At 37.6% G+C, this 25,792-nt stretch overlaps 1 protein-coding gene across 1 annotated transcript in view; it reads left to right on the top strand.

Annotated features, from left to right (window-relative positions):
* LOC140148174 (rab9 effector protein with kelch motifs-like) overlaps positions 1 to 25,112 on the top strand; it is a 32,193-nt gene extending 7,081 nt beyond the window's left edge. The window contains exons 2-7 of the mRNA XM_072170034.1: positions 356 to 567; positions 6,832 to 6,984; positions 8,352 to 8,510; positions 15,725 to 15,874; positions 16,542 to 16,694; positions 22,996 to 25,112. Of these exons, the coding sequence (XP_072026135.1) occupies positions 360 to 567; positions 6,832 to 6,984; positions 8,352 to 8,510; positions 15,725 to 15,874; positions 16,542 to 16,694; positions 22,996 to 23,696 (1,524 nt within the window). The 5' untranslated portion in view covers positions 356 to 359 and the 3' untranslated portion in view covers positions 23,697 to 25,112. The remainder of the gene's footprint in view (positions 1 to 355; positions 568 to 6,831; positions 6,985 to 8,351; positions 8,511 to 15,724; positions 15,875 to 16,541; positions 16,695 to 22,995) is intronic.
* Positions 25,113 to 25,792: the final 680 nt, after the last annotated feature.

Genomic DNA, 25,792 nt, shown 5'->3' with positions numbered 1-25,792 from the left:
CGTAGTTAGCTTTCATTTCATCATAGATTTTCTGAGCATTGTAGGCCTAACCCTTCAAATGCAGGAACTTAATCACGCTGCATGCCTCAATTTTCACCATTTTACAGGTTATGCGCCTACTGCCCATCTAGCGCCACATGTAAAGAAAGTAAACATACTTATAAGACCATTTTTGGACCATAATGTACATAAGGACCAGTAAATACACTGACAAAATTTCATCGATATAGCTCCTTCGCTTCTGGGTGATGTCAAAAACCTTTGGATACCCCCTCGTACTGCTGCTGAAACCCACTGTCATTTCCTCATCTTACTTAATCCCTGACTGTAGCTCCACCTTTGCTTTTTGTTTCAGTGTGATGGAAGTACATCCTATTCTTGGTAGAGGGGATAGTCCAAACCCTGGTTTGTGGTATGTGATCTCATCATATGGACAGTACCCTAGCATGCGAGTAGGTCACACCATCACCTTTGTACCAGGGAGAGATGGTAAACCTGACAAACTGGTCATCATTGGAGGAGCTAATCCTAGTGGACCTTTTGCTGAGACTCACATTCTTTCTCTTGGTAAGACTGTATTATAGTGTAGGTATTACATTAGAGCAATAAGACTCCCTCACACAGTGTCGACACCCTATATTATAAATATAAACTTAATACTGCGTTGGTGAACGACGGGCGAGTGGTATTTCACCGAACGCAAGAAAAGGAGTTCTATCTGATTTGCTAGCAATCGATCGCTAGATCACTCAGCGGTGAACTACAAACTCAATATTTTATTTATTGACGCAGATAAAGAAAGTGGCATACATGTAGTGTGTATTGTATAGACATGTGATTTAATTTTCTAATACAGGTGTTCCTTTATAGAATTGGAATTCTCAAACAGTTGAATATATCACAATTTTTATTTTGATGATCAAAATCGTTACTTATAAAATGCAGTGAAATATATATCCACAGCAAAATACCGGTCCCCGCTAATTAGTGTATTTAATTTCCAGTTAGTGTATTAAAAATAAAACCTGGGATTTACCTGACAACAAATCAAATTTTCTTGTAATAGAAATATCATATGGGATACTGATCATGCGCAAATCGTAAAAACATAGAATAGAAACTCTGTGGCAGGCTCTGTGGAATTTCATATCGTGTGAAATTGGTATGCGTAGCCTGAGTCGCTCTGCCTATCTTGAACAAAATCGCCATGCGTATCTGTTGAAAAACGAGAGGATTCATCGTACTATCACGGCAATTTTTGACACAAAGATCTAGGGATGATGACGCTGTGCTTCACTGTAATTTTTTTTTTTTTTTTTTTTGGGTCTCTCTTAGTCCATAAGTTTTAAAGTGTTTTTGAGGAGTTGGCTGATGCATTTACTGAACATACAATGTAGCACCCCTGAACATAGTACTACGTAGTCAGTGGTGTGGAGCGGGGATGTGTATTTGCAAGTTGCAACCCCATGATTACAAAATGCTGGTTACAATGCTGCTAGCAATTGAATATGAATACAAAAGCCACCTAAGTCCATACTTAAACCAAATTGAGTTAAGCATGGGAAAGTGTTCCTTTACATAGGCCTGTCATATGTATGAAAGAACAACTCAAATTCATCCTCTGTGTCTATTGAGCATGTGAAAAATAGCATGTATGAAAGAATCACCCAATTCCATGATTTGAGTCTTGTAACACATTGATTAAAATCCAGTATGTATAAAAAGTCCACTTGTAACACATTCATTGCTAGAGAGTGACTTTTGAAAAAAAAAAATGGGTTTAATAAAGGAAAGTGTGTGGTTTATATTACATGGCAGAATGCTTATCAACATTATACATACCTGTGCGCTTTATTTTGTATTATCTTACTAGTGGTAATCTCATTCTAACATTGTTGTCTTTGTATATGAAGTCCAAAATTGAAAATGAACCCCACGAAGTCCCTGAAATGCTAATCGTCATACTTAATACAGGTTAATCCACTCATTTGCACGTAAAACTTATCATATTGACCAGGTAAATCTAACTGAAGGAATTAAAATGATACACGGGTTTTTCTCTCAAAATCACTTCCCATGGACTTAGGTGGCTTTTGTATTCATGTATTCAATTGTTAGCTTGAAATCTATCCAGGGAAGTTGTAATTTAATCCATTGAAGTCCGCAAACTAAATAATAACGTTAAAAGGTAAGCTGTTCTAAATAATAAAGCGTGATGATTTGTAGTACAGTACGAGGGGGTATCCAAAAGTTTTTGACATCACCCAGAAGCGAAGGAGCTATATCGATGAAATTTTGTCAGTGTAATTACTGGTCCTTCTCTACATTATGGTCCAAAAATGGTCTCATAAGTATGTTTACTTTCTTTACAGGTGGCGCTAGATGTAGGCGCATAACCTTTTCATGATAAGATCCTCCACTTTCTTGAATTTCTTCACTGGCCGCATCATCCGAAAGTGATGGACGTCCACTTCTTGGCTCATCTGTGAGGGACATGTGGCCAGTTTGGAAATTCCTTTTACAAAAAGCAACAGTGCCATATGATGAGCAATCATCACTGTAGATAGCTTTCATTTCATCATAGATTTTCTGAGCATTGTAGGCCTAACCCTTCAAATGCAGGAACTTAATCACGCTGCGTGCCTCAATTTTCACTATTTTACAGGTTATGCGCCTACTGCCCATCTAGCGCCACCTAAAAAAAGTAAACATACTTATGAGACCATTTTTGGACCATAATGTAGAGAAGGACCAGTAATTGCACTGACAAAATTTCATCGATATAGCTCCTTCGCTTCTTGGTGATGTCAAAAACTTTTGGATACCCCCTCGTATGTACAGGCATAAACCCACAAGCCTCACACTTCACAGGAATTCGCTGACCACCGTGGCCCGGCACCGTGGCCCAAGACACTATATATAAAGGGTCAGTCCATGTCAAAACAGACTGAGTGTACACCCACCCTCTTGGATTATGCTCTCCTTTGGCTCAGGGGTACCTTTCATGGACCCCTAGGTGAGGTCACAAGAAAAAATTCAAATTCAATTTCGTTTCGAATGGCAGGCCATCAAAGTTTGGCGACCTTGACCAAAATTGGGAATTTAAGGTGTCCAAATGACAAAGCGCTCTCTTTGAGAGGCATTTTCTTCTTAATTAAATCAGTTGTGACCCTCTTTTTGAATGTGGTCACTCACTGGCTGTGTCTGAAATGCCTAATGCCAAAAAGATTGATTTCGGAATTTCGTTGGGATTTCAGAGGGGTCAAAATCAGCACTTCATACTGTTCAATCAAATTATCTTTGATTTTGAAGGACCCATGATAATGCCACAGTGCACTTATAGGTCCTAATTATGTTCAGAATGGATTAACCATGTGCCAATGTCTATGAGCAATTCAAAAAAAGAAATTTCTAGACCCCCTACAGAATTTTAGGCCCCCCTAAAGTGGTTCAGCCACAAATGGCGCTTAAAATCGGCAAATTTTGACACCTAATAACTTTAGGTGTACACCAGATATGAATTTCTAGTCTTTTGCATCTGAAAGAATGTAGTCTTATGTTACTAGGAACATAAGATTTGTTTTGTATTTTTGTGTTTTGATACTTTCAAAAGGTCGTTGACCTATGAACATTTTTCGTCATAGCGCCCTCCTGAAAGGTCTGACACATAACAAACTATACATTTTTGGAATCCTCATGACCATCCGAGTAATTTGATATATTACTTGACATAATTGGGAGCATTCTGAAAATTTGACCCCCATAACCTGTACTTTGCATGTGCATCGTTGCCAGGAAGTGCATTTTTGACCCCCTTAAAAATCCATACAGAGGATTAGAAAGTAGTTTTTTCTTAATACTTGACTCAAGAGCAACTTGAAATATCAGGATAAATAATACAAATGGCTATAAAGTGATCAAAAATATAAAAAAATATCATACTAAAATTGGCATTTTGTACCGTATCCTGTATGCATGGTATGTTAGGCAAAATGACTATTTTTGAAAGCGTCAACTTAATACTAAAACACACAAAATACAAAACAAATCTTATGTTCCTAGTAACATTGAACTACATTCTTTCAGATGCAAAAGACTAGAAATTCATATCTGGTGTACACCTAAAGTTATTAGGGGTCAAAATTTGCCGACTTTAAGTGCCATTTGTGGCTGAACCACTTTAGGGGTGGCCTAAAATTCTGTAGGGTCTAGAAATTTCTCTTTTTTTAATTGCTCATAGACATTGGCATATGGTTAATCCATTCTGAACATAATTAGGACCTATAAGTGCACTGTGACATTATCATGGGTCCTTCAAAATCAAGATAATTTGATTGAACAGCACGAAGTGCTGATTTTGACCCCTCTGAAATCCCAACGAAATTCAAATCTATCTTTTTTGGCATTAGGTATTTCAGACACAGCCAGTGAGTGACCACATTCAAAAAGAGGATCACAACTGATTAAATTAAGAAGAAAGTGCCCCTCAAAGAGAGCACTTTGTCATTTGGACCCTTAAATTCACAATTTTGGTCGAGGTCGCCAAACTTTGATTGCCCGCCATTCATAAACGAAATGGAATTTGAATTTTTTCTTGTGACCTCACCTAGGGATCCATGAAAGGTACCCCTGAGCCAAAGGAGAGCAAAATCCAAGAGGGTGGGTGTACACTCAATCTGTTTCGACATGGACTGACCCTAAACCATTTAGCAACAAAAATGTGGGTACATAATGGTGAATCCAATGGATGAGGACACAAAAAGCTACAAAACACATCAAGGATCAATATATGATACAAGAGTATATGAGGGGCGGTCAATAAGTTTGTAGAACAAGGTACTTAAAAGAGTACCAGCCAAATTCTATCTCCCTCTTGAACATGGTCACTGCATACCTTGATGCATTTTTTAAAACCTATGTCAATCAATTGAAAGTCTTCCGATTGCTCCATGAGCCACTCCTCATTGAAGGCTCACCAGCATTGATCACCACTAAACCTGATATTATGATATTATATTATATTATATAGGTTTCACTAACTGGAGGCCATACCTGGACCACAATATGGTTGCTTTAGTTAATTGACCCTTCTGTCATACATGAATGGCAGCTTGGCAAACTGAGAATAGGGTATAGGACAACCTACCACCAACCGTCTTCACTTGATAGCTTGCCTCAATGTTGCTATCAAATTTGTATGATATATGAAAGAGTGAACAGTTTACCAACCCAAAGTGTTACAATTAAACAAGACAACATATAAATACAAATCCCGACCGGCACACAACCCAACTTGGAAAAAAAAGCAAGGGAATGTGCCGGCGCGGGAATCGAACCCACGACCTTCCGAACTCTAGACGGACGCCTTATCCATTAGGCTAACAGCTCCCACTGATAAACGGTGGTTAAAACTGGGTCTAATGTTGGCAGTCGAGGTATACAACACACACAAACAAATATTACGCAAGTACACAAGTGAAGGAGATCATTACTGATGCTTAATCGTTTCCCCAGTATAATATAAGTAAAGTAGGTACCGGTAATGGGGATACGCATCCTGCACAATAACAAATAAACACAATGGGGAACGATTGCTCGCTAGACGGAAAGGTCGTGGGTTCGATTCCCGCGCCGGCACATTCCCTTGCTTTTTTTTCAAGTTGGGTTGTGTGCCGGTCGGGATTTGTATTTATATGTTGTCTTGTTTAATTGTAACACTTTGGGTTGGTAAACTGTTCACTCTTTCTTATTTAATATATTCAGTTTCCTCCCGTAGCGAGCAATCGTTTCCCATTGTGTTTATTTGTTCTTGTGCAGGATGCGTATCCCCATTACCTACTTTAGTATGATACATGTATATGCCTATGATTGCACTTTCATTTGGCAAATTTATGATCTGTCATCAAGACTCTCCCTGAATCTTACCTTTCTTTGTTTGGTTCTTTATTCATTATCAATGCCGTTCTACCAGCATGACATGACTCTGTATTCAGTTCTGGTACTACTTGTGAATTCAAGGAGGTAGGCTTCCTCTGCAGTAATGTTTGAAGAACAAGCTTTCAAATGAGACCAAATTCATTACTGTGCGACAAAGTAGCATACCTTGATCTACGAACTTTTTGACCACCCATCATATCCTGAATATATGAACAACTGGAAAGAAAAAGAGCAAAGTATACTAACTTGATGTGGGGAAACAAAAAACAAGTAAAATATAGACTATTTGTAGATGTTATGCAGATAGGGACAAAAAACCAACAAACATAGGCACAGAAGTAGGTAGTTCAATATAGCCAAAAAATGAGCGATTCCAAGGCCCATAGCAGTGTTAATAAAATCTGCAACAACAACAACACAGATAATTGGCACTGGAACAAGTGCACTGGAACAAGTGATGAAAATCACTAGGGGCCAAGGTGCTGAGAATTGGCTTGGCAGGCCGTGGCCTCTCAAGTAGCCCAATTTTTGACACACCAATATAATCAGGTACACAAATTACCCTGAATTGCTAAGTAACCAATTTTGCACCTGAGGCATCACCAATTGCAATTATATTTATATATATCATAAAAGCGTGCAGTATGAATAATTTCATGTTGTGGTTATTGTTTCAAATAAATTTCGAGTGGGACAAGTTTGAGTGTGATAGTCTAGGCCGCTATGAGCATTGCGCCTTCAACCCTGAGAGCCAGCCAGATCTATATATTTGTATTTTTCCAGATAAATATGAGTGGGATGAGTTGGAGTGTGATGGTCTAATAGGCCGCTATGAGCATTGTGCCTTCAACCCTGAGAGCCAGCCAGATAATAATCATATTTTTATTGTTTCAGATAAATATGAGTGGGATGAGTTGGAGTGTGATGGTCTAATAGGCCGCTATGAGCATTGCGCCTTCAACCCTGAGAGCCAGCCAGATAATATCTACATATTTGGAGGAGCTGATCAGGCTAAGAATCTAAACGATGTACAAATGTTGAATCTAGGTAAGTAACATGTGACCCAATCTCATCCACTCAAGTTCAAGTTTGGATTGGGTAAGGATGTGCTGCTGAAAATTTAAATGTGGACCCATCCTTATTCTGTCGGTTGTCATGATGTCACTAGCAATCACATTGGTTGTTTTTGCCGGGATTTGGCTTTTCCATATCGCGTCCTCGGACACAAAGAGGGACTAACCGTTGCACTCAATGGGGGAAATCACAAAGCATATCATAAAATTTCTTATCAGGGGAATAAACCTCCCAATAATTAAAAAAGGAAAGTAAATTGGTATTGTGTATGTAGAGAAAATTGGCTGGAACTGAAAGGCCCTGTACAAACTAATAGGGATTTAGCGAAGGAGTCCCCTTTGACAGGTGTGAGAAATGGGTAAGTGCGATAGATGGAACGAATACCAATTTTCCAAGATATATGGATACTCAGCGCTACAGTCTGTCCACTTAGAAGTACACACCAAATCTGTGGCATCGGGGGTCGATGCTATGCGTCACACGCGACGCGGAAAGAGCGTGGTGCACAAATCGCGCAGCAGTTGGCGCGCCAAAGAAGAATTGCACTGAAATAGTTATTCTCATACCTCTAGTTTCCGAGGTCTATTTACTTTGTACTTCTATGTGGACAGACTATATGTGACCCGGCAGCACAAACGAGCCGTAAATTCCCTAAATTGTATTCTGAGTTATGGTGTAAAATGTGTACGAAGGTCGTATTCATCGGTCACTTAAGCTGTCGCGACATCTGTCTTATTTTGATAGTCACAACACCAATCAATAATCCTATTATTGAAGTGGATAATAAGCTTCTACCTTAGATGGCTATAGAACTTTTAATAGCTCTGGTCTTTGTTTGCTTTTGCTAAATCCTTTTCAAGTGGTGGGTTACCAGGCATTGTATTTTGTATAGGTATGCATAACCAACAATTAACAATGAGAGAACCTTCTTAAACCTCGTTGACTTGGGGATGATTTGAAATGACCGCCAATTATGACTGTTTGATATTTATTGCCAGCAATGTGGAAAAAGAGACACACGTAAAACGAAAAAAGCTATAATTTTGTTGAAGAAGCAAAGTTTAACTAACCATAACCCCGCTTCTGGATATCGTTTGAAGTCAAATGATATACCATTTTTAAGTTTATGATGTTTATTCTTTAAACACGAAATAAAATAAAATTGACCGGGGGAGGAATTTACGGCTCATTCGCCGTGGACGGTCATATATAACAAAAGTTATGAAAATTGCCAAATTTTTTACCATTTCCCCAAAAATATTTAGTTTCAATTAGGCAAAATTGGGCTATTGTTTGAACAGTCGAGGAGTTATTTACAGTAATTGTATTGTGTTATACAGCTTCAGAGAAATGGAGCAGTATCAGTGTATCTGGAACTCCACCTTCCCATAGGACATGTCGTAGTAGTGCTTCAATAGGAAACAAGCTTTATGTGTTTGGAGGAGGCGGTGAAAAGTCTGAGCCAGTTACCGATCGAAGGTTGCATGTATTTGACATAGGCAAGTATAACAGGTTTCCAATAGTAGATTTCCTTTGCCGAGATATCAACATGTCTCAGTGGTCTGAAGTGGTTCATTTGTTTTTCAATTTTCAACTTGATCTCTATGTTGGTGATGGTTTCCCTGTCAGTTGATAACATGACAATTGGGTTATTCCTTCATGTAATTTTACACGAAATTAGGGTTAGGGTTAGAGTTAGGGTTAGTTTAGGGTTAGGATTAGGGTTAGGATTAGGGTTAGGGTTAGGATTAGGGTTATGATTAGAATTAGGCTTAGGGTTAGGGTTAGGATTAGGGTTAGAGTTAGGATTAGATTACACGAAATAATTACATGAAGGATCGACCGACAATTGTCAATGGATTGCTGCTGAATGTCCAAGTTTGAAATAAAAATGAACCATTTTAGCATGTCGCTCTTCAGACCAGTGGTACATCTGTAAAGATACAATGCAATTAGTTATGCCTTTGAATAAAATCTCAATCACATATCTTACATGTGATTGAAATACTGTAAATGATGCACTATATTTACCCTAATTAACGCCCCTCCCCAGTGGCATAGCGTCATAGGGGCACCGGAAGGCATGATCTGAAAATTTAGAAAATCCCATAGGAAAATTGCAGAAAAATGGCTTGTGCCCCCCCCAATCAGATCCGGTGGTCGGTGCCCCCCCCCCCATATGATGACCCATGCTACGCCACTGCCCCTCCTATATTAAGGACCTTGCAGAATTAGCCCTTTCACAATCTTGGGACTGCACATATGGTATTTTAATATCTTCTCGAGCTGGCATTTTGATTTGAAGACTGTGAAAGGGCTTATAGTACAACTGTTTAGTCCACGCTACCAAATACCAGTCCTATATGGATGTGTACTAAATATGTGACCAATCACATCATAACCTACCAGATGAAAAACTAGGATTAACTGCTATTTTTTTAGCTTTAAAATGACACATTCCTTGTTGAAATCAGATACAGGAAACAAGCTCAAAATTTCTTTTTATTTTCTTAAAGGAGTATTTCGTGATCCTAGCATCCTCTTTTTATGATATTTTTCAGTACATATCCACGAAAAAAGCATATTCCCAAAATTTCAGTTGATTCCGATATTGCGTTTGCGAGTTATGCATGATTATGTGTATTACACTGCTCTATGGAATGCGAGACGTCTCACCCCAAAACACATTCGCCCCAAAAAAGGTTCACCCAATACACAATACATACCACGCACCTGTTCGCCCAATTGACTCACTGTGTAACGTTGCGAAGTGTGCATGCGACCAATGCCAATCAATACGCTCAATCATAACCGTTCGTCCACGGAGATCATTGTAGCATGATTGTAAGCCCACATGGAATACGCCATGTCTCGCTGTGAAACTCGCTTTTTAGTGCTTTTCTCGCTAATTTTCAACCACGGAAATCTACTGCTGTGCCGGAAACATGCCACCGAACCTCTCCACTTCCGTTACACGCCAATTCAATTACACTACACTCCCGTGCACTTTCGTCCCCATTTTTATACCGCGGGTATTGGGGCTGTTGTTGACTGTTTCCTGGTCGATTGCTTGAAGCCCGGCGTGTATATTATAGTATTTAAAGCAAATGGTATGCTGATTGCTGACGGACTGAAGATTGGTACTGTAACAAAACCATAATGCACGATGATACGCCCGTGTTGCAAAATAAACTTTTGATGTCACACTATATTAGCTTATATTTTCATTAACAATAATTAATTTAATACATGTGTAGGCCTATGTCTGAAATTTAGGCCTTGATTATGTATTTTTTATGTAATATTAAATCCTCGTGTACTTTATTTTACATAACAATATTATGCTTTCACAAACAAAGGATTTATCTCATTTTACAAATCATGTTAACTTCATATTTTGCAAGATATAATAAGTAGTGTTAAACATGTAAATTACTTATCGCCAGTATGGCTATGTAATAATTTACATAATATGGCAAAACAAAACATTATATAAAAAAAATAAAAACAAAAAAAAACTCTTGCGAGTTTTGTGTATTTTTATTTTACCGACTCAAACTCAGTTAAAATAAGTTTGTGATGTTCAAAACTTTCAAAACTTGCAGTCCTATAAACATATTAAATAATGAAACTATTAATACTGAAAATATTTGACAAATTTTTCAAAGACAAATGAGCACAACTAGCAAAACAAACGCCAGCAGCAGCTTTGAGATATTTTGTGGGTTCCGTGCTGTGCACTGACTTTTGCCCAGCGTGTTAGCGGCGGATTATTGCTGCCACTTGCACGAAAACGCCGGGTGTGATATGTGTTCAATCAACGGTTCCGTGCACCAAGCACGCATAAAAGTACTAGAACACACAACGGTGTACCTTGCTTGATTAAGTCCCGGGCTCGGCGATCCGCGTGCTTTACACACTGATGTACGATCGATTGCTTGACAAGTCCCCGGGTCAAGTAGGATGCTCTCAATTTGATATAAGACCCCGAGAATTACGGGCCGTGTTTTGTATTTGCGACGAAGGCGTGGGAGGCAGTGCCGCGAAGAAGAAAAATCCAATTATTTTGTTTGCAAAACTGGTTAATCAAAGATATAAATCTAAATTAATTATATATCTTTAATTAAAATACTATTATTTTGATAATATAATTTTTATTTTATATCAGATACATTTATAAAGGACATACTTCTCTAATATAAATGTATTTTTACAATTTTGATAATTGTGATTGACAGTTATTATGATTCATTTTGTTTTTCTTAATTTCTGCAACTTGCCTGTCAATAGGCGTGTTTCTATTGGGACCATTTACCAGTAAAGAGAAAGGGATTAATTCTTCCTGGACTATCATGATTTATAAATCCTCTTGCTCAAAGGGATAGGTGGGATATATGTCCCTGTTTTTTACACATTTAGTTTTCTTGTTTGATCTCATTCTGCATAAGGCGAACTCAGTTTCATCCCATTCAAACTTGCTCAAACTGTTAATCAATGTAATTTGTCAGTTGAGTATACCCGTAATAATTGTTCATCGAGTGGTTACTTATTTTATTGAATTCATACTAAAATATGATGACACAGACAACAAAGGTACCATACTGCGCCAATTCACCAATTCAAACATCTATTTATTTTTGGTAACAAAGGACCACTTCGTATAGGCCTAACTTCCAAATCTGGGTGTTTGATATACCTAGATTTTGAAGGCGGGTGTGCACATTACTTATTATTTAAATTTGATTATTTAAATTTGATTTAAGGCCCCTCCGGTTGTTACTGATAATAGTCATTATCAAATATACATTCTAATGTTAACGTTATTATAAATAGGCTATGTAATATGTTGCATTGATGGAAATGCTACTATTCAACAAAGAATTTATCGGGGATTTTAAAAGCTCTTTAGACTATGCCATAGTCGAATTTTATTAAAAATAAGTTATTATTAGTCAAGATGAACCCATTTCGTTGAACTCAAAATTATACTGATGTTTATTAAAATTAAAGTATTCAATAGTAAAATGGTCATAAAGAGTTAAAAATATCAGATGATTAGTGACAATAAAAGTAATTGAATGCAACACTATCTTGCATAATTATAATGGCTCACTTTAATACTGAACAATTCTGATTTTGGAATCTACCAGTTTATTGATAGCGAACCCCGAAATTCCGACAATGGACTTTGAATTTTAAGCAGAACTTTACCCCGCGACTTTGCTCTCTAAAAACACACTGTCAAGCATACTTGTTTATTAGAGTCACGCGGTAGCCGTGACCAGCAAGTTTAAAAAAAAAAGACTGATAAAGAAGACTAATAACAGATTCTCCCGTGAGACTATATATTTACAGCTAACATTAAAACACTTGACTTCTATTGTTCGATGTTGATTATAAGTAACGCTAAGCTAATGCAGAACACGCTGAACTACAAAGCTAGTGCCGGTGACTCGAGGTAGATATATAGACTATAGTAGATGGTGCGCGTGTGAACAGGAAAAATAATGAGTTATATGAAGTTTAAAATGATATCATGCATAAACACGAACATCCTGTAGGCCTATCTTTCAAATCTGGGTGTTTGATATAGAGAAGACCTATACTTGCACGCGTCAACAGGGAAAATAACGTTTCAAATTATATCGAATCAAAGCCCCTATCAATAAACACGTTACACAAAATTGTTCCATTAATTGGATTTTTTTTTACCCACGGTAGGTCTAATATCTTAAAAAAATAATGTAATCAAAACCATTAAACAATCCATTTTAGCATTAATTCTAGGCCTACTACAGTAAAGGGTAATTCAAAATACACTTATAAAACATGTTTGTTTTCACTTTTCAGTGCTTTATATTGGAAAATGGAAAATCACGGAAATTGTCTAATTTGTAACACAGAATTTTGTAACACGGAGAAATCGTGGCTTTAGCCTATATTATGTTGTAAAAGAATTAAATGGGAAATATTTTCCATTTCGAATTATAGCGGAAAGAAAACACAAATTCGGATTTATGCGCATAAAAGTAACATTTTCCAATTCGCTCCATTATTTTATTCTGTTCAATACTGTTCATGAAGGTGTGCGTTATATAACTTAGGGGTGGAGCCCGAGGGTGGAGGGGTGTATATTATAAAAATAGTTGTTTTTAAAAGGTTTTATGCCTACAACGTCAGAAATCCCATTCTTGCATGAAAAGTATACATACCGGATACATTACCATGCATGAAGATATAATAATGTCTCATACATGCTGCATGCACTGGAAGACACCATTAATTTATCATGAGTAGGCCTAATGTTTGAGTATATGGGTGACCGATCATGACGATGTGTGTTATGTGGGTGTGTGTGTGTGTGGGGGGGGGGGATAGGGCTACCGGGTGTGGTTGTATAGAGAACAACTAACCAAGCAAAGAAACAAAATTATTTGGGAAAGATTTTCCATTTCGAATTATTGGAGAAAGAAAACTCAAATTCATATTTATGTGCGCAAAAGTAACATTTTCCATTTCCGCGCTCAATGTTTATACTGCTGAACGAAGGTGAACTTTATGTGGGGGTGCGTGTGGGTGGGGCGGGGTGTGGAGGGGTGTTATTGTTAAACGTTTAGTATGGCGTCAAAAATCCCACTCCCTACATTAAAAGTATATCAGTACCATGCATGATGATATAATAATGTATGTAGGCCTACGTTCAGACGCATGCTGCATGCACTGCAAGACACCATTAAATCTTTTGGCTGCCTGCAGATCTGAACATAATAGGATTTTTCCCACAAAATGGTCTTGGCCCGGGTCTTGGGAGCAAAAATTTGCCTTTTGCGTGAAAAAAAGAAGGACATGTGGGTTAAGGAGCGCGTTACTAATAATATTTTGGCAAAGGATAACCAAATTAAAATTAGACCGAAATCTTATTAATAGACGTACTGGGCTTTAACCAGTTTTGCAAACAAAATCCCAACTTTTTCTGCTTCGCTTGCCTCCCGATATAGGCCTACGTAACAATTAAAAAAAACGGCCAATAATTCTCGGGGTAGTAAAAACATACTAGATAAAATAGGTAAGTATAAAAAAACCCATATGGATGGAAAAGTACATGATCAAAAATAAAATGTTTTCATAACATAAACATAGTCAGCTCAACTGAATCGCTGGGCTGAATCACATGGGTTTCTAAAAAAATTCATAGCATTACACGTTTATAGCACCAGCCAAATTGTTACAAATACTCAACGTTCATTTAAAAACAGCACTGCACAGCTGACTGCATACTGTCTACTGAAAATACAAATTGTATTAGTTACAAACAATGGATTGTAAAACATGACAAATTCATAAAATACATAAATACATTTTAATGGCATAAAATTCATAGAACACCGTCAAATTTGTTTACAAAGATATAGGCCTACAGTAAATAAACAAATTAAACAACACAATGTAAAGTGATTCAATAATTTTATAATAATTAAGATATGATTAATATTATACTAGTACTATTAATAATAATGATAGTTATTTTTTATTGTTAGCATAAGAAAATAATAATAATACTATAATTTTTACTATAATATTAATTATTATTATATGAATAGGTCTTATTTTTTATTGTTAGCATAAGAAAATAATAATAATACTATAATTTTTACTATAATATTAATTATTATTATATGAATAGGTCGTATTGATTATGCCATAATACATGAATATAAATGCAAACAATTGGAAGTTGTATTGATTGACCATATGACCGCATGCACTGCACTCACAGCACTTTACAGTTTACACAGTGAGTCAATTGGGGCGAACTTGTCGTGGTATGTACGTGTATTGGGGCGAACTGGTCGTGGTATGTACGTGTATTGGGGCGAACTGGTAGTGGTATGTACTGGTGTGGGGCGAAACGTCCTGACACCCCATAGACAATACATTGTAATTTCGTTCTGGTGCACCAGAACGAAATTCAAATTTCACGATATCTTTGCTAAGCGAATTAATCTGCAAGAAATATTTTGTACATAAACATTATGTAGCCAGAGGTTTCCAGTGATATAAAAATCTCAACTTTTTTGAGAAAAGTGGGGGATGAGGCTGTGGATCACGAAATGCCCTTTAATATTCTCTTATCATCTTTCCTTGTTATCTGCAAATGAAACCAGCCGACAACTGGTCTGTTTTGATATGATGGGTCACATATACCTTAAAAACATATTTTGTTCACAGAAGTACCTCAGTGCTTAGCCACAGCCATGGTTGATATAATACCATTCATAAGCAACATAACACTGCAGGAATCTATGCAGTTATATTGGATTGTCAGATGTGAAGATCTATAATCAAAAGATGTCTTAAACCACTGTAAAACAGCAAACAATCATGGATGCATTGGTATGTCTGTATACTATGATCAGCTCGTAATAGGCGATAATAAATAAAAATAGTCCCCAATTCCGCATGCGTAAATTAACAGAAGCGTGCATCAGTCACGCAATACGCAAAATGCAGTTCACGTAGGTGCCATGCCTGGGTGTATATATGCCATTCTATATCAATCCATGATGTTATGAGTCTGGTCTATTACGAGTTAATCAGAGTATAGTAAAATTATACTAACATGCTAGCTGGCATCCACATCAGTTGATGAACCTTGCTAGACCTGCATGCCTGCCTGAAGCCAACTTGGTTTAATTGTTGTTATCCTGTGTAGGTTCTTTAACATGGAGTCAGCCTGAAGTGAAAGGTAAAGTTCCCAAACCACGATTGGGTCATGTGATGGTTGGTATCGGCAACAAGATCTATTTACATGGAGGCATGGCAAGAGACATCTTTTACAATGAGCTCTATGAACTTGATATAGGTGAGACAAGTCAAATTATTCAACACCCCATTTTTACTTGGCAAAACTTGCAGTAATCTTTGTTTTTTTTGGTTTTATTCCTTACCTGGACCATCCTAATCCTTAATCCTAACCCTAAGGCTAAACCCATTACCAATTTAACCCTAACTCAGCTGTCAACCTTAAAATCGATTATTGCCCAAGTTGCAATTTGATGTCAATCCATATTCTGATTGGGAGCATTGTCACAACTTAATTATTAGTGTGTAGGTATTTATGCTATACACTTCTCATTGGTTAGTTGTTTTCTTGGGAGTTTGTTCCATGTTTGCATATACAGGTTATGGACCAACCTAGGTAAACAAATAAATAAACAAAAAGTCTAGAGCTACAAAATGATAGTTTCATGCTTTTAATAATGCCAAGATATGCCTTGTCATTAATAAATAAAATAATAAAACAAACAAACATGTAAGTCACCCACCAGTTGACACTTTGCACAGGCATCTCAAAAAGAGGTTCTACCCGCAAAAAGTGTGTTTTATGTGATACACATGCTTTAATTACCGTATATGGGTTGCAAAAGCCTTCTGGCATGCTGCTATAAAAGCACAAATTGCTTCGGTTGGGAGCAAGATAGCAGCTCTGTGCAAAAGGTGAATAACTCTTCTTTTTTCTTGGTGTGTAGACACAATGACATGGAAGGTGTTAAGATGCAAGGGGGATGTTCCTCAAGGATGTACAGCACATGCTGCTGTTGCTATTAGCAACACACAATTCTGTATACAAGGTGGTATGACATCAAGCGGGGCTCTAGACAGCACTTATGTATTTGATATTGGTGAGTTGTAAACTCAACCCAGAAAGTATCGAAATGATTATAGATGGTCAGATATATCGGGAACTAAAATATATAGCAAAAACTTATTTAATGTATATAAAGCGCAGCTTTCTCCTGCGCATTTTGATACCTCTTTTGTTGCTCTACGATATCATTTGGTTGAGTTATGGGCGCTTGAGTGGCTTCAAGTCGGATTTTGAAAGTTGCACTTAGCTCCTATTCAAGCCAAATGTTTTCGTCGTGTACACACACCCCCACACACGCACAAAATCAAATGTGCTCTGTTTACTTAACCATGAACTTTACTTTATTTTACTCCTTTGATTTCCAACTTCAATACTTGCTACCCTTTTCTTTTCTCTGACTTATCTCATGCACTCTTTCTGCTGACATCTCAATACTTGGTGTGCCCACCATCACTGTCTATCACTGCCTGGATCAAGACAAAGGACGCATTTGGCTTGAATAGGAGCTACATGTAAGTGCAACTTTCAAAATCCGACTTGAAGCCACTCAAGAGCCCATAACTCGACCAAATGATATCGTAGAGCAACAAAAGAGGTATCAAAATGCGCAGGAGAAAGCTGCGCTTTATATACATTAAATAAGTTTTTGCTATATATTTCAGTTCCCGATATATCTGACCATCTATAATCGTTTCGATACTTTCTGGGTTGAGTTTATTACTGTTTTATGGTATACTATAAAGTACATGTTTATCAGAGGACATAAATGTGTATTAAAGGTGGCTGATATAGGTTCTACAAAAAGTGGTGTGCTTTCAAGTTTAAATCCCCTGAGCAGGGTTTACTTCCAAGGGCTTAGGCAGCCAGCCATGTAGGGAGTGTTTTACACACCCAAATTTGAAAATACACACCCTGTTTTTGCCCACATGGTCTATACTTTGTACACAATCTTAAATATACACACCCATTTTTTTAAATTTACACACACAAACCTTCAAGATCCTGGTTTACTTTTACACACAAATCACATGTATTTATGCTTTCACACACTCATACCCCTTCAAATCCAAAGTCCAACGCGTACAAAATCTTGAAAGCTTACACGTTCAAATATTACATGGTTTGAATACAGAAACACCCAATATTGTGCATTTATTCTCGACTTTTGGAGGCTTCATATTATTTTCTACATATACAAAAGAAAATTGAGCAACAGCGTAAGCCGACAGACTCATAAGTCACGACTCCTAAACAACGCATGAACGTGTTTACAGCAATGAACTTTTCTGTGCCTTTTAGGCCTAACAAGTATATTAAAAAAGGATAATATAAATTACAAAGCACAATGACTGTTGCAAGATGCAGACCATGAAACGAACACTAAACTGGTAGGCCTACTATGATAGGCCTAGGGCCCTATATAAAGTCTAGCTACAAAATTGGCCAACAACGGGGAAACACAAGTATTAGGCCTACATTGACAAAGTAAAGCTGTGCTAGCTGCTCGGGTTTTGCAAGAGAGTATCATTTGTTTTGAGGCATTCTGATATAGCAACTCTATATATTTCCTCTGAAATATCTGGTGAGGATAGGAAAGAGAAGGCCATGTTCCGGGTTAGCTCCTGACATGCGACTTGATTTCTTCAGGCCTAATAGCCTACCTCCCGGGCGCCGTGCGCCCTAGGTTTACCACTGCCGCGGCGGGCCTAAAACGCAAGCCGATCCTGACTCCCAAGTTTGGAAGCTGAATTGCGAATGATTAAAGTGTGATTGTTTGTTTCGTTTAAACGGTCGCTTCTTGTAGAGACACACTTGTGGGACTACAATCCAGGAAAAAAATAGTTGGCACACTTGCACTAAACAATGGAAATGCGTGCCCTATCAAAATTGGAGAGGCTAGTGAAACATGCATGCAATATAAGTGAAGTACAGACTCCCCTATATCTCACCTTCCCACTCCCCATCCTTCAATGTTGGAGGGTCTCACGGACCTGTTGACAACATGGCTTGGTCCAACATTGAATTGGGGGAGCGGGGGAAGAGATATACCAAAAGACGGGCAAAGTGTGCCAACCTTTTTTTCCTGGATTGTAGGTTGAAAACAAAAGCCAGGCTTGGGAGAGCGAGTTGGCGCAGCGGTTGTTCCCTCGCCTTGCACCACTGAGATCCCAGGTTCAATTTCAAGCCCCGGCACGCGGCTCAAGGACTCATCATGTAAACTTGGTTTATCCCGATCCCGGGATCCCAATTCCATGCCTGCTCTCACAAGTTTTTCTCCGGGATCTCCAGTTTCTGCCTGCTTCTCAAAAATCGGTGATTAGTTGTTTGGTTATCAAAAACTTCCTTCACCCAATGAAATTTGGGGAGCTGCAAAGATAATTGATGGATGTTACAATCTAAGTGCGGCTAGGTTTGCGCCAGGTTTCTGGAGCATCCAGCCTATGCGATCTGATTGTGATAAGTACCATGGCAGCGAAATTACAGCGCTTTGAACCCTCCGAGATCTGGGAAAAGGCGCTATATATAAAAGCCGAAATTTATTTATATTTATGTAAAGCCTATATATGAAAAATGAAAAACCTTTGAAGATAAAGAACCACGAGAGGAACATATAAAGGCTACCCCAAACATTCAAATGAACAATATTTACTGTCATCCTTTAGTTTGCGTTTAATATGGAAATAGGCCTACTTATAATAGGCCTAATCCAATCTCAACTCCCACTGAAACTTGAAAGTGCAAAGTATCCGAGCGTTTTATCAAAGGTAGGCCTACAGTTCCAAAGTTTATGTTGATTGGGTAGGCCTAAATGTTGTAAAATAGTGCGCGCCCGGCTGGATAGCTCGTTTTTAGAAATGACTGACATCAATTTCGCATAGCCTAAGCCTACCCCGGGCCTAACCATCCATGTATTAAAATAATTGTAGGCCTATGTATGTTACCCATTTGATGTTTGTACTTATATTTTTGTAGCAAAGGCTTTTTGAAGCCCTATGTATGTTTGTAGGCGCTCCTCGTAATTTATTTCAGGAACAGCATGTATGTCATGTTCTTCATCTCCCGTTTAGCTACTGCCCCAGTGCCAATGGCTCAAATAATATTGGCAAGTGTCCCGTATACACATGGTATAGGGGAATAAATTTGCAAAACTGGTAGGGCCTATTTTGGCATGTTGGGGTTATGAAAATAAGCACTTTTGAAAGTTTAGTTAACTTATGGAAGAAAAGGTTTTTTTACCAATTGTCATGTTTTGGGGAAAATAATCATCTCTTGAATATTTTAAGGTAGGCCCTACGGAAAAATAAAATACATAGGCATATTAATACCCATGGGGCCCAGCTAGGCACGAGAGATGCTCGCGCCGGCACATCATCTGCAAGTGTTGCGGCAAATCTTGGCGATATTCCCTTCGTCATTGTCACTATCATACTCATAATTAGTTTTATGGTTTTATACATGTCATGTAGGGCCTACATAAAGTCATCGGAATCATATCTTGGTCATGTTGACCGGGGGTTGAATTTTTGAATAAGTAAAATAAGAAGCTGCATGCTTGATGATGATAAAAAAAATAACAATTGATCGTCCCCGCCCGCTTCCTTTTGCAGGGCATTGCCATTGAGGAAGTCTGAAATTTTCTTGCTATTTTCTTTATTTAAGGGAAAACATCTTTTTTTTTAATGTTTCAAGAGTTAAATAATATTGTCAATTGATTAGATTTGCTTCTGTCCAATAAGCATTTCAATTTACAGGTTTTGTTTTAATCATCCTCTCAGAGAACCATCAAATAACAAGAGCCTCGATCTTATCCTCCTCCTCTACCATGTCTAAAAGATGCACAACTAAATGTCTGGAAATAATACATAAATGATCGATTTGCATTGTAAAAAAAATAATAAATGATATATAAAAAGGCCCTCCACTTCCTCTTTTTGATAACATGTGGACAATCAACTGGTATTTTGTTTTTACTTGACCACATGATAAGTGGTTGTATTATTGCATCTGAAATTTAGATCGCGATCGCTGTTGTCAAATTGTCCCCGCAAAAATGTCAGCACAACACAAAACGCGTAACCACAATGACGTCATCAGGAAAGTGCCCAATTTTCTATTTTTGATAAATGACGCACGATGTAGCGTTGGAAGAGGGTAAATCGAGTACGTTGTTTTCATTGTATTTTTATTTCTAAAATAGTTAGTTCTTTAATTGTTTTAGATATTGATTCTATATTTTATAGGCTTTATTTTGGTACCAAATAATATTTTCTTTCAATGGTCCCTTTAAGCATATTGGCATCAATTTGTTGTCCAATGCACAATAAACAAAAAGAGGTGCGATTTATTTAGTTTTTCATCATGCATCGAAAGCTGAGACGGACATACAGTTGTATCAAGTGCTGAAAATGGCACTTTTCGGTTTCTGACACAAATCAGAAAAACTACCAAAGATGCCAATGAAGGTGCCAGTGAAACTCATGATGAAGAGTGCACAGCCCGGTGCGCAGATGAGATCGGGTACTCCAAAAACACACACATTATTAAAAATGTCTTCCAAAATAAAATATAACCCTTGGGCAATGTTTTTGACCCCTTCATATGAAAAATTCACAATTGAAAGGTTCCAAAAATTTGAAAATGCCCCTTCAGCAAAAAGCGTAAAGAAAACCCTGCCCCTGAGATCTATTAAAAGTCCTCTGAAATATAGTAAGACCACACGCATATTAAGACCAGACGCAACCCTACATGAAAGCACTGTCAAACAGACATCGAATTTGAACCTGTTGTGCAGGGTCTTAGGCAGAAATTGAGGTTTGCCCATGCGCGTATTTGGGGGGCTTTGGGGCACCAGCCCCTCGGGTAAAAGCAGGGGCAGCCAAAACGAAGGGCGGCGGAAGAAGAAGGGCGGCGGAATAAGAAGGCGGCAAAAAGAATTACTAAAGAAAAAGGACGGAAAACATGTGAAAACTATAAAAAAATTGAAAAATTGTACTCTACATCAAAATATGTTACTTTCAGGGCGCTAGCACTTATATTCCTTTTTTCTTTTTTTTTTTGCTCTTCACTTTTTCAAACCACCGAAAAAAAATTTGGGTCAACCTTTTCGGGCTGTTGAGGAAGGCGGCAAAATTGAATTTCCTTCAGCCCCCCCCGGGTAGGAGCGGCCACGGTATGCCACTGTTGCCCATCATTTGAATAAAATTGCCTGTCCTGAGTTGACCTTTAAAACATTAACCAGACTTCTAGGGCCATTGGGGGTTCAAAAAGTTCAAATATGCATTGCTATGGCCTTGTTTTGCAAATCTGGTCTACTAAAAAGGTTAATAGCCTTTATGCTTAAAATTATATTAATTGTAGCATCTATCAAAGGCATTAATTTTGCCAATCCCATGAGCAAACTCCCTGTCTAAAATGACGGGCAAACAAGATTGTAAATCAATACTGAGAACATACTCTTTACACTCATGATATCACACTATAACTGCATTATAAACTGACATCTTATACCCCCTACAAAGAAGCTTAGCTCTAAGTAGTTTTTAAAAAAATACTTTTTGCAACTTTGGCATCATTGGTTCTGTGTGTGGCCATGGTTGTGATTTGGGTGCACTTACAAACACTCCTCCCTCACACATATGCACGCACCCACATACCCCCTGCAGGGTCAGAAATTCGCAACCAAGTGCGAGAATGCCTTTGGATTCTCTCAGTGGAATTTTGCAAGAATCTGGCTCAGTTGCAAATGCTTAAGGCAAGTTGATCAGCAGTTGCTTACCATGGTGTCTACCTGGGTATCTAGTAAAGACTTTGAGCAAATGTCATGCTCTTGCATTCTATATTTACACCATTTAAGATTTACAAATTGGGTTTCAAAAAATTGTGCATGTTCAAGGGGGGCAGCAAGGATTTTTAGTAGGCTAAGGGGGGGGGGGGCAGGCCAAGAGGGGGGAGCAAGGGTTTTTGGCAGGTCAAGAGGGGGGACAAGCATTTTTGGCAAGCCATTTTGAAATTTGCCCACCTGTGGGACAGATAATTATTGCACAGCCCCTATTTATAACCATGTTTTGCATTAAGTAAAAGTCAACAGAAAATAGATAGTACATTTATTGTCTGGTAGTGTGCTTCAGCTTAAAATGCAAAGAATGTGTGCTTTTGAAAAAAGAAAAGCTTTTTAAAGATTTTAAAATAAGTAGGAAAAAACCAAGGTAAATAATAAGTAGAATAAGTTTGATTTTGACCATGGCACATGCCCCCTGTTTCTACAACTGTTTTATGGTGTGTATTCAATTTAAATAATCAATATACTATCTTATTTTTGTATAATATTTTCTCAGTCAGCTGCAGATGGAAAAAGATGAACTTTGAAGGTTCACCACCAGAGTGTCGACTTGATCATGCTATCTGTCTTGGCTACATCACAACATATCCAAAGAATGATGCAACTAAACAAGACAATGTGTCTGATGAAGAGCATGAAGATGTTAGAACACACTTAAGTGAATGTGAAAGCAAGAAAGATAGGACTAGTGATGGTTCCAAGTCCAAAGACACTCAGAGTCTTACAAGTGGGCAAGAACATACAGCGATTGCAAGTGAAGGAGAGGTGAAAAGTAGTGATGAAAAGGTAAATGTTAAGGAACCAGATAGTGTTTCTAAAAGCAATGAAAATGTTGATGAAAATACTGATTTGAAAGGTGTAGATACAGAGGCAGAAGCTGTAAAAAGTATGGATAAAACATCAGCTGATGCAACAGCCCTGGCAAGTGGGTTAACTATTATAGAGGGCAGCAGACAGGACCCACCGTTAGCAGGTAATACAGACGTTGATACCAATGTAGAAGCGCTGACAAGTTTGTTGTCAATAGAGGGTGCTAAACAGATTATGTCATCGGGTGATAGCAGCAGTGAGTCAGGTAAAGCATGTGGTGAATGCATGCAGCGATGTTTAGTATGTGTGATTCACGGCGGTATGGACACGGGTGGTGAGATATTTGATGACTGTCTTGTCTGGAGGGTTGATGGTGCCCCATTGTGATATGACCAAGATTTCCTGATAAAACGCAATTGCGTTGTAACCATAGTAACATGTGACCTATTCCCATATAAGGGAAAAATTGTTTTGTTCCCTCCGGTGGACTTTCGAGATGGTTGCATCAGTTTTTTTCATGTTTGTTAATTTATTTGTTTTTTCATTTAAGTTTATGTTATTTGTTAGTCTAGTCTTTTTATTGTACTTTTTATTATTATTATTTTAAATATTTCTTTATTAATTTTGTTCATTCATTCAAAATTAGGAAAAAATGGAAAATGACCCAGATTTCTCCCTAATAGGTTAATTTTCACTCCCTTTTTCAGAACAACATGCCCACATCAATTAATGTCTGCTGGAGGGCAGCTCAATAAATTGACAGCACTCTTTTACATATGATCCACTGATTCTGAACATGTCGAAATTTAACAGAAAACAAAAGAATCTTCCAACTTACATTTTTTCCCAACAAGTGGGAAACATGGGGGATCAAAGTACATGTATGTACTTCTCAATATGTGGTAACAAAATACTCTACGGTAATAATTTATCAGTATATTTCCTAAATATTAATACGATGGGAGATTGCTGCACAAAAGGATGAAACGGAATAATTTATATTGGTTTTGCCTTCCAGTTAAATTGTGAAAGTTACTGGGTATGTGCCTTCCTGATAGAATGTGAAAGTTCATTACCAGATACCCATGTCTTTGCGGTAACATGTTACAGCGTAATACTGGGTACTCAATAGCGTACATGTAAAGAATTGTTTTTCAATGCTTCTAAAACTAAATATGATAATTTGTAAATTTTGTTTGCCCAATTGATCCAGATCAATAAATAATCTAATATGGAACAAAACTTGATTGATTAATCTGATCTTTACTTAATGATTTGCTGAAAAAACATTCTGATTTAAAAAAAATAAATATACAATTTGTGTATTAGTTGTATATCATATAATTCCTTCAGGCCCATCATGCATTCCCCTCCTACTGTGTCCACTAAAAGGGTCAATTTTTTGTGCGCATGAAAATTTGTCCCAAAAGGTCTTAATTTGGAAGAAAAAAATCACAACATATAAATTTTTTGGTGCATTTTGTTTTTCAAAAAATGACCCGAAAAGTCAACCTATTGGGGCTTAAAATCCTTTTTTTATTCTGATATTTTAAAAGTAATCCAAGCCCTAAAACCTCAACTTATCTTATACTGTGGAATGTCAACACTCATTCTGAAGATTTAAAATGGCTACAATTTGTTTGCTTGTTTTTGGTGATAAACAAATTGCTTTTTTTCTGAAAAAAAGTTATGTCATGAAAAGATCGCAGGCACTTACAGAAATAGCATTAAAAAGGACTGGAAAATGGAAAACAAATAAAGATAATTTGAATGAGTTTCCATTTAGATATCATCATCTCAACCATGCATGCGCGTATTTTTGGGGGGCTTTGGGCGCCAAGCCCCTGGGTAAAAGCAGGGGCGGCCAAAATGAAGGGCGGCGGAAGAAGAAGGGGCAAAACCAGTGGCGGCAAAAACGAAGGGGGCGGCAAAATGAATTAGTAAGTAAAAAAGTGATATATAGGCACGGTTTCGCTGGTCAGCGAAGCCCAAGACCTGTGGCAAAGTGTCACCGATCGAGTGCTTGGCATGCGAAGGGTCTCTGGTTCGAATTCCACCCAGAGCAAACAACTTCTTTTTTTGTTTTCTCTCTTTATTCCTTCCTTCTTTCCCTTCCCATCACCAAAAAAGCCCTTAGGCGGTTAGGGTTAAGAAAGTGGGACGTTTTTTATTCCCAATGCATGTGGCGTAAGTATGTATGACAATATCAGAGTGTAGGAGTACGTATTGTCAAAACTAGACTTTTCCAAGATATTAAACCATAATGGTGCATCAATATGATGTTACCAACTATTCTACAGAGATAGTATGACTTTTTGTGTTAGTTATTTGTTTTTTAGTTAGAGGTTAGATTTGTAATGCAAATTTTAGAAAATGCATTTTCCTGTTTTTATTAAATCAATTATATCTGTGTTTACAATGTGGCATGACAGATGTTGAAAAATGCCTATAGGAAACTGATGGTTAAAACAAATAATTGCAAC

Source organism: Amphiura filiformis, chromosome 3, assembly GCF_039555335.1.
Source record: "Amphiura filiformis chromosome 3, Afil_fr2py, whole genome shotgun sequence".
Taxonomy (NCBI): Eukaryota; Metazoa; Echinodermata; class Ophiuroidea; order Amphilepidida; family Amphiuridae; genus Amphiura; species Amphiura filiformis.
Note: the sequence above shows the minus strand (reverse complement) of the source record. Positions and strands in the feature narration are given on the sequence as shown.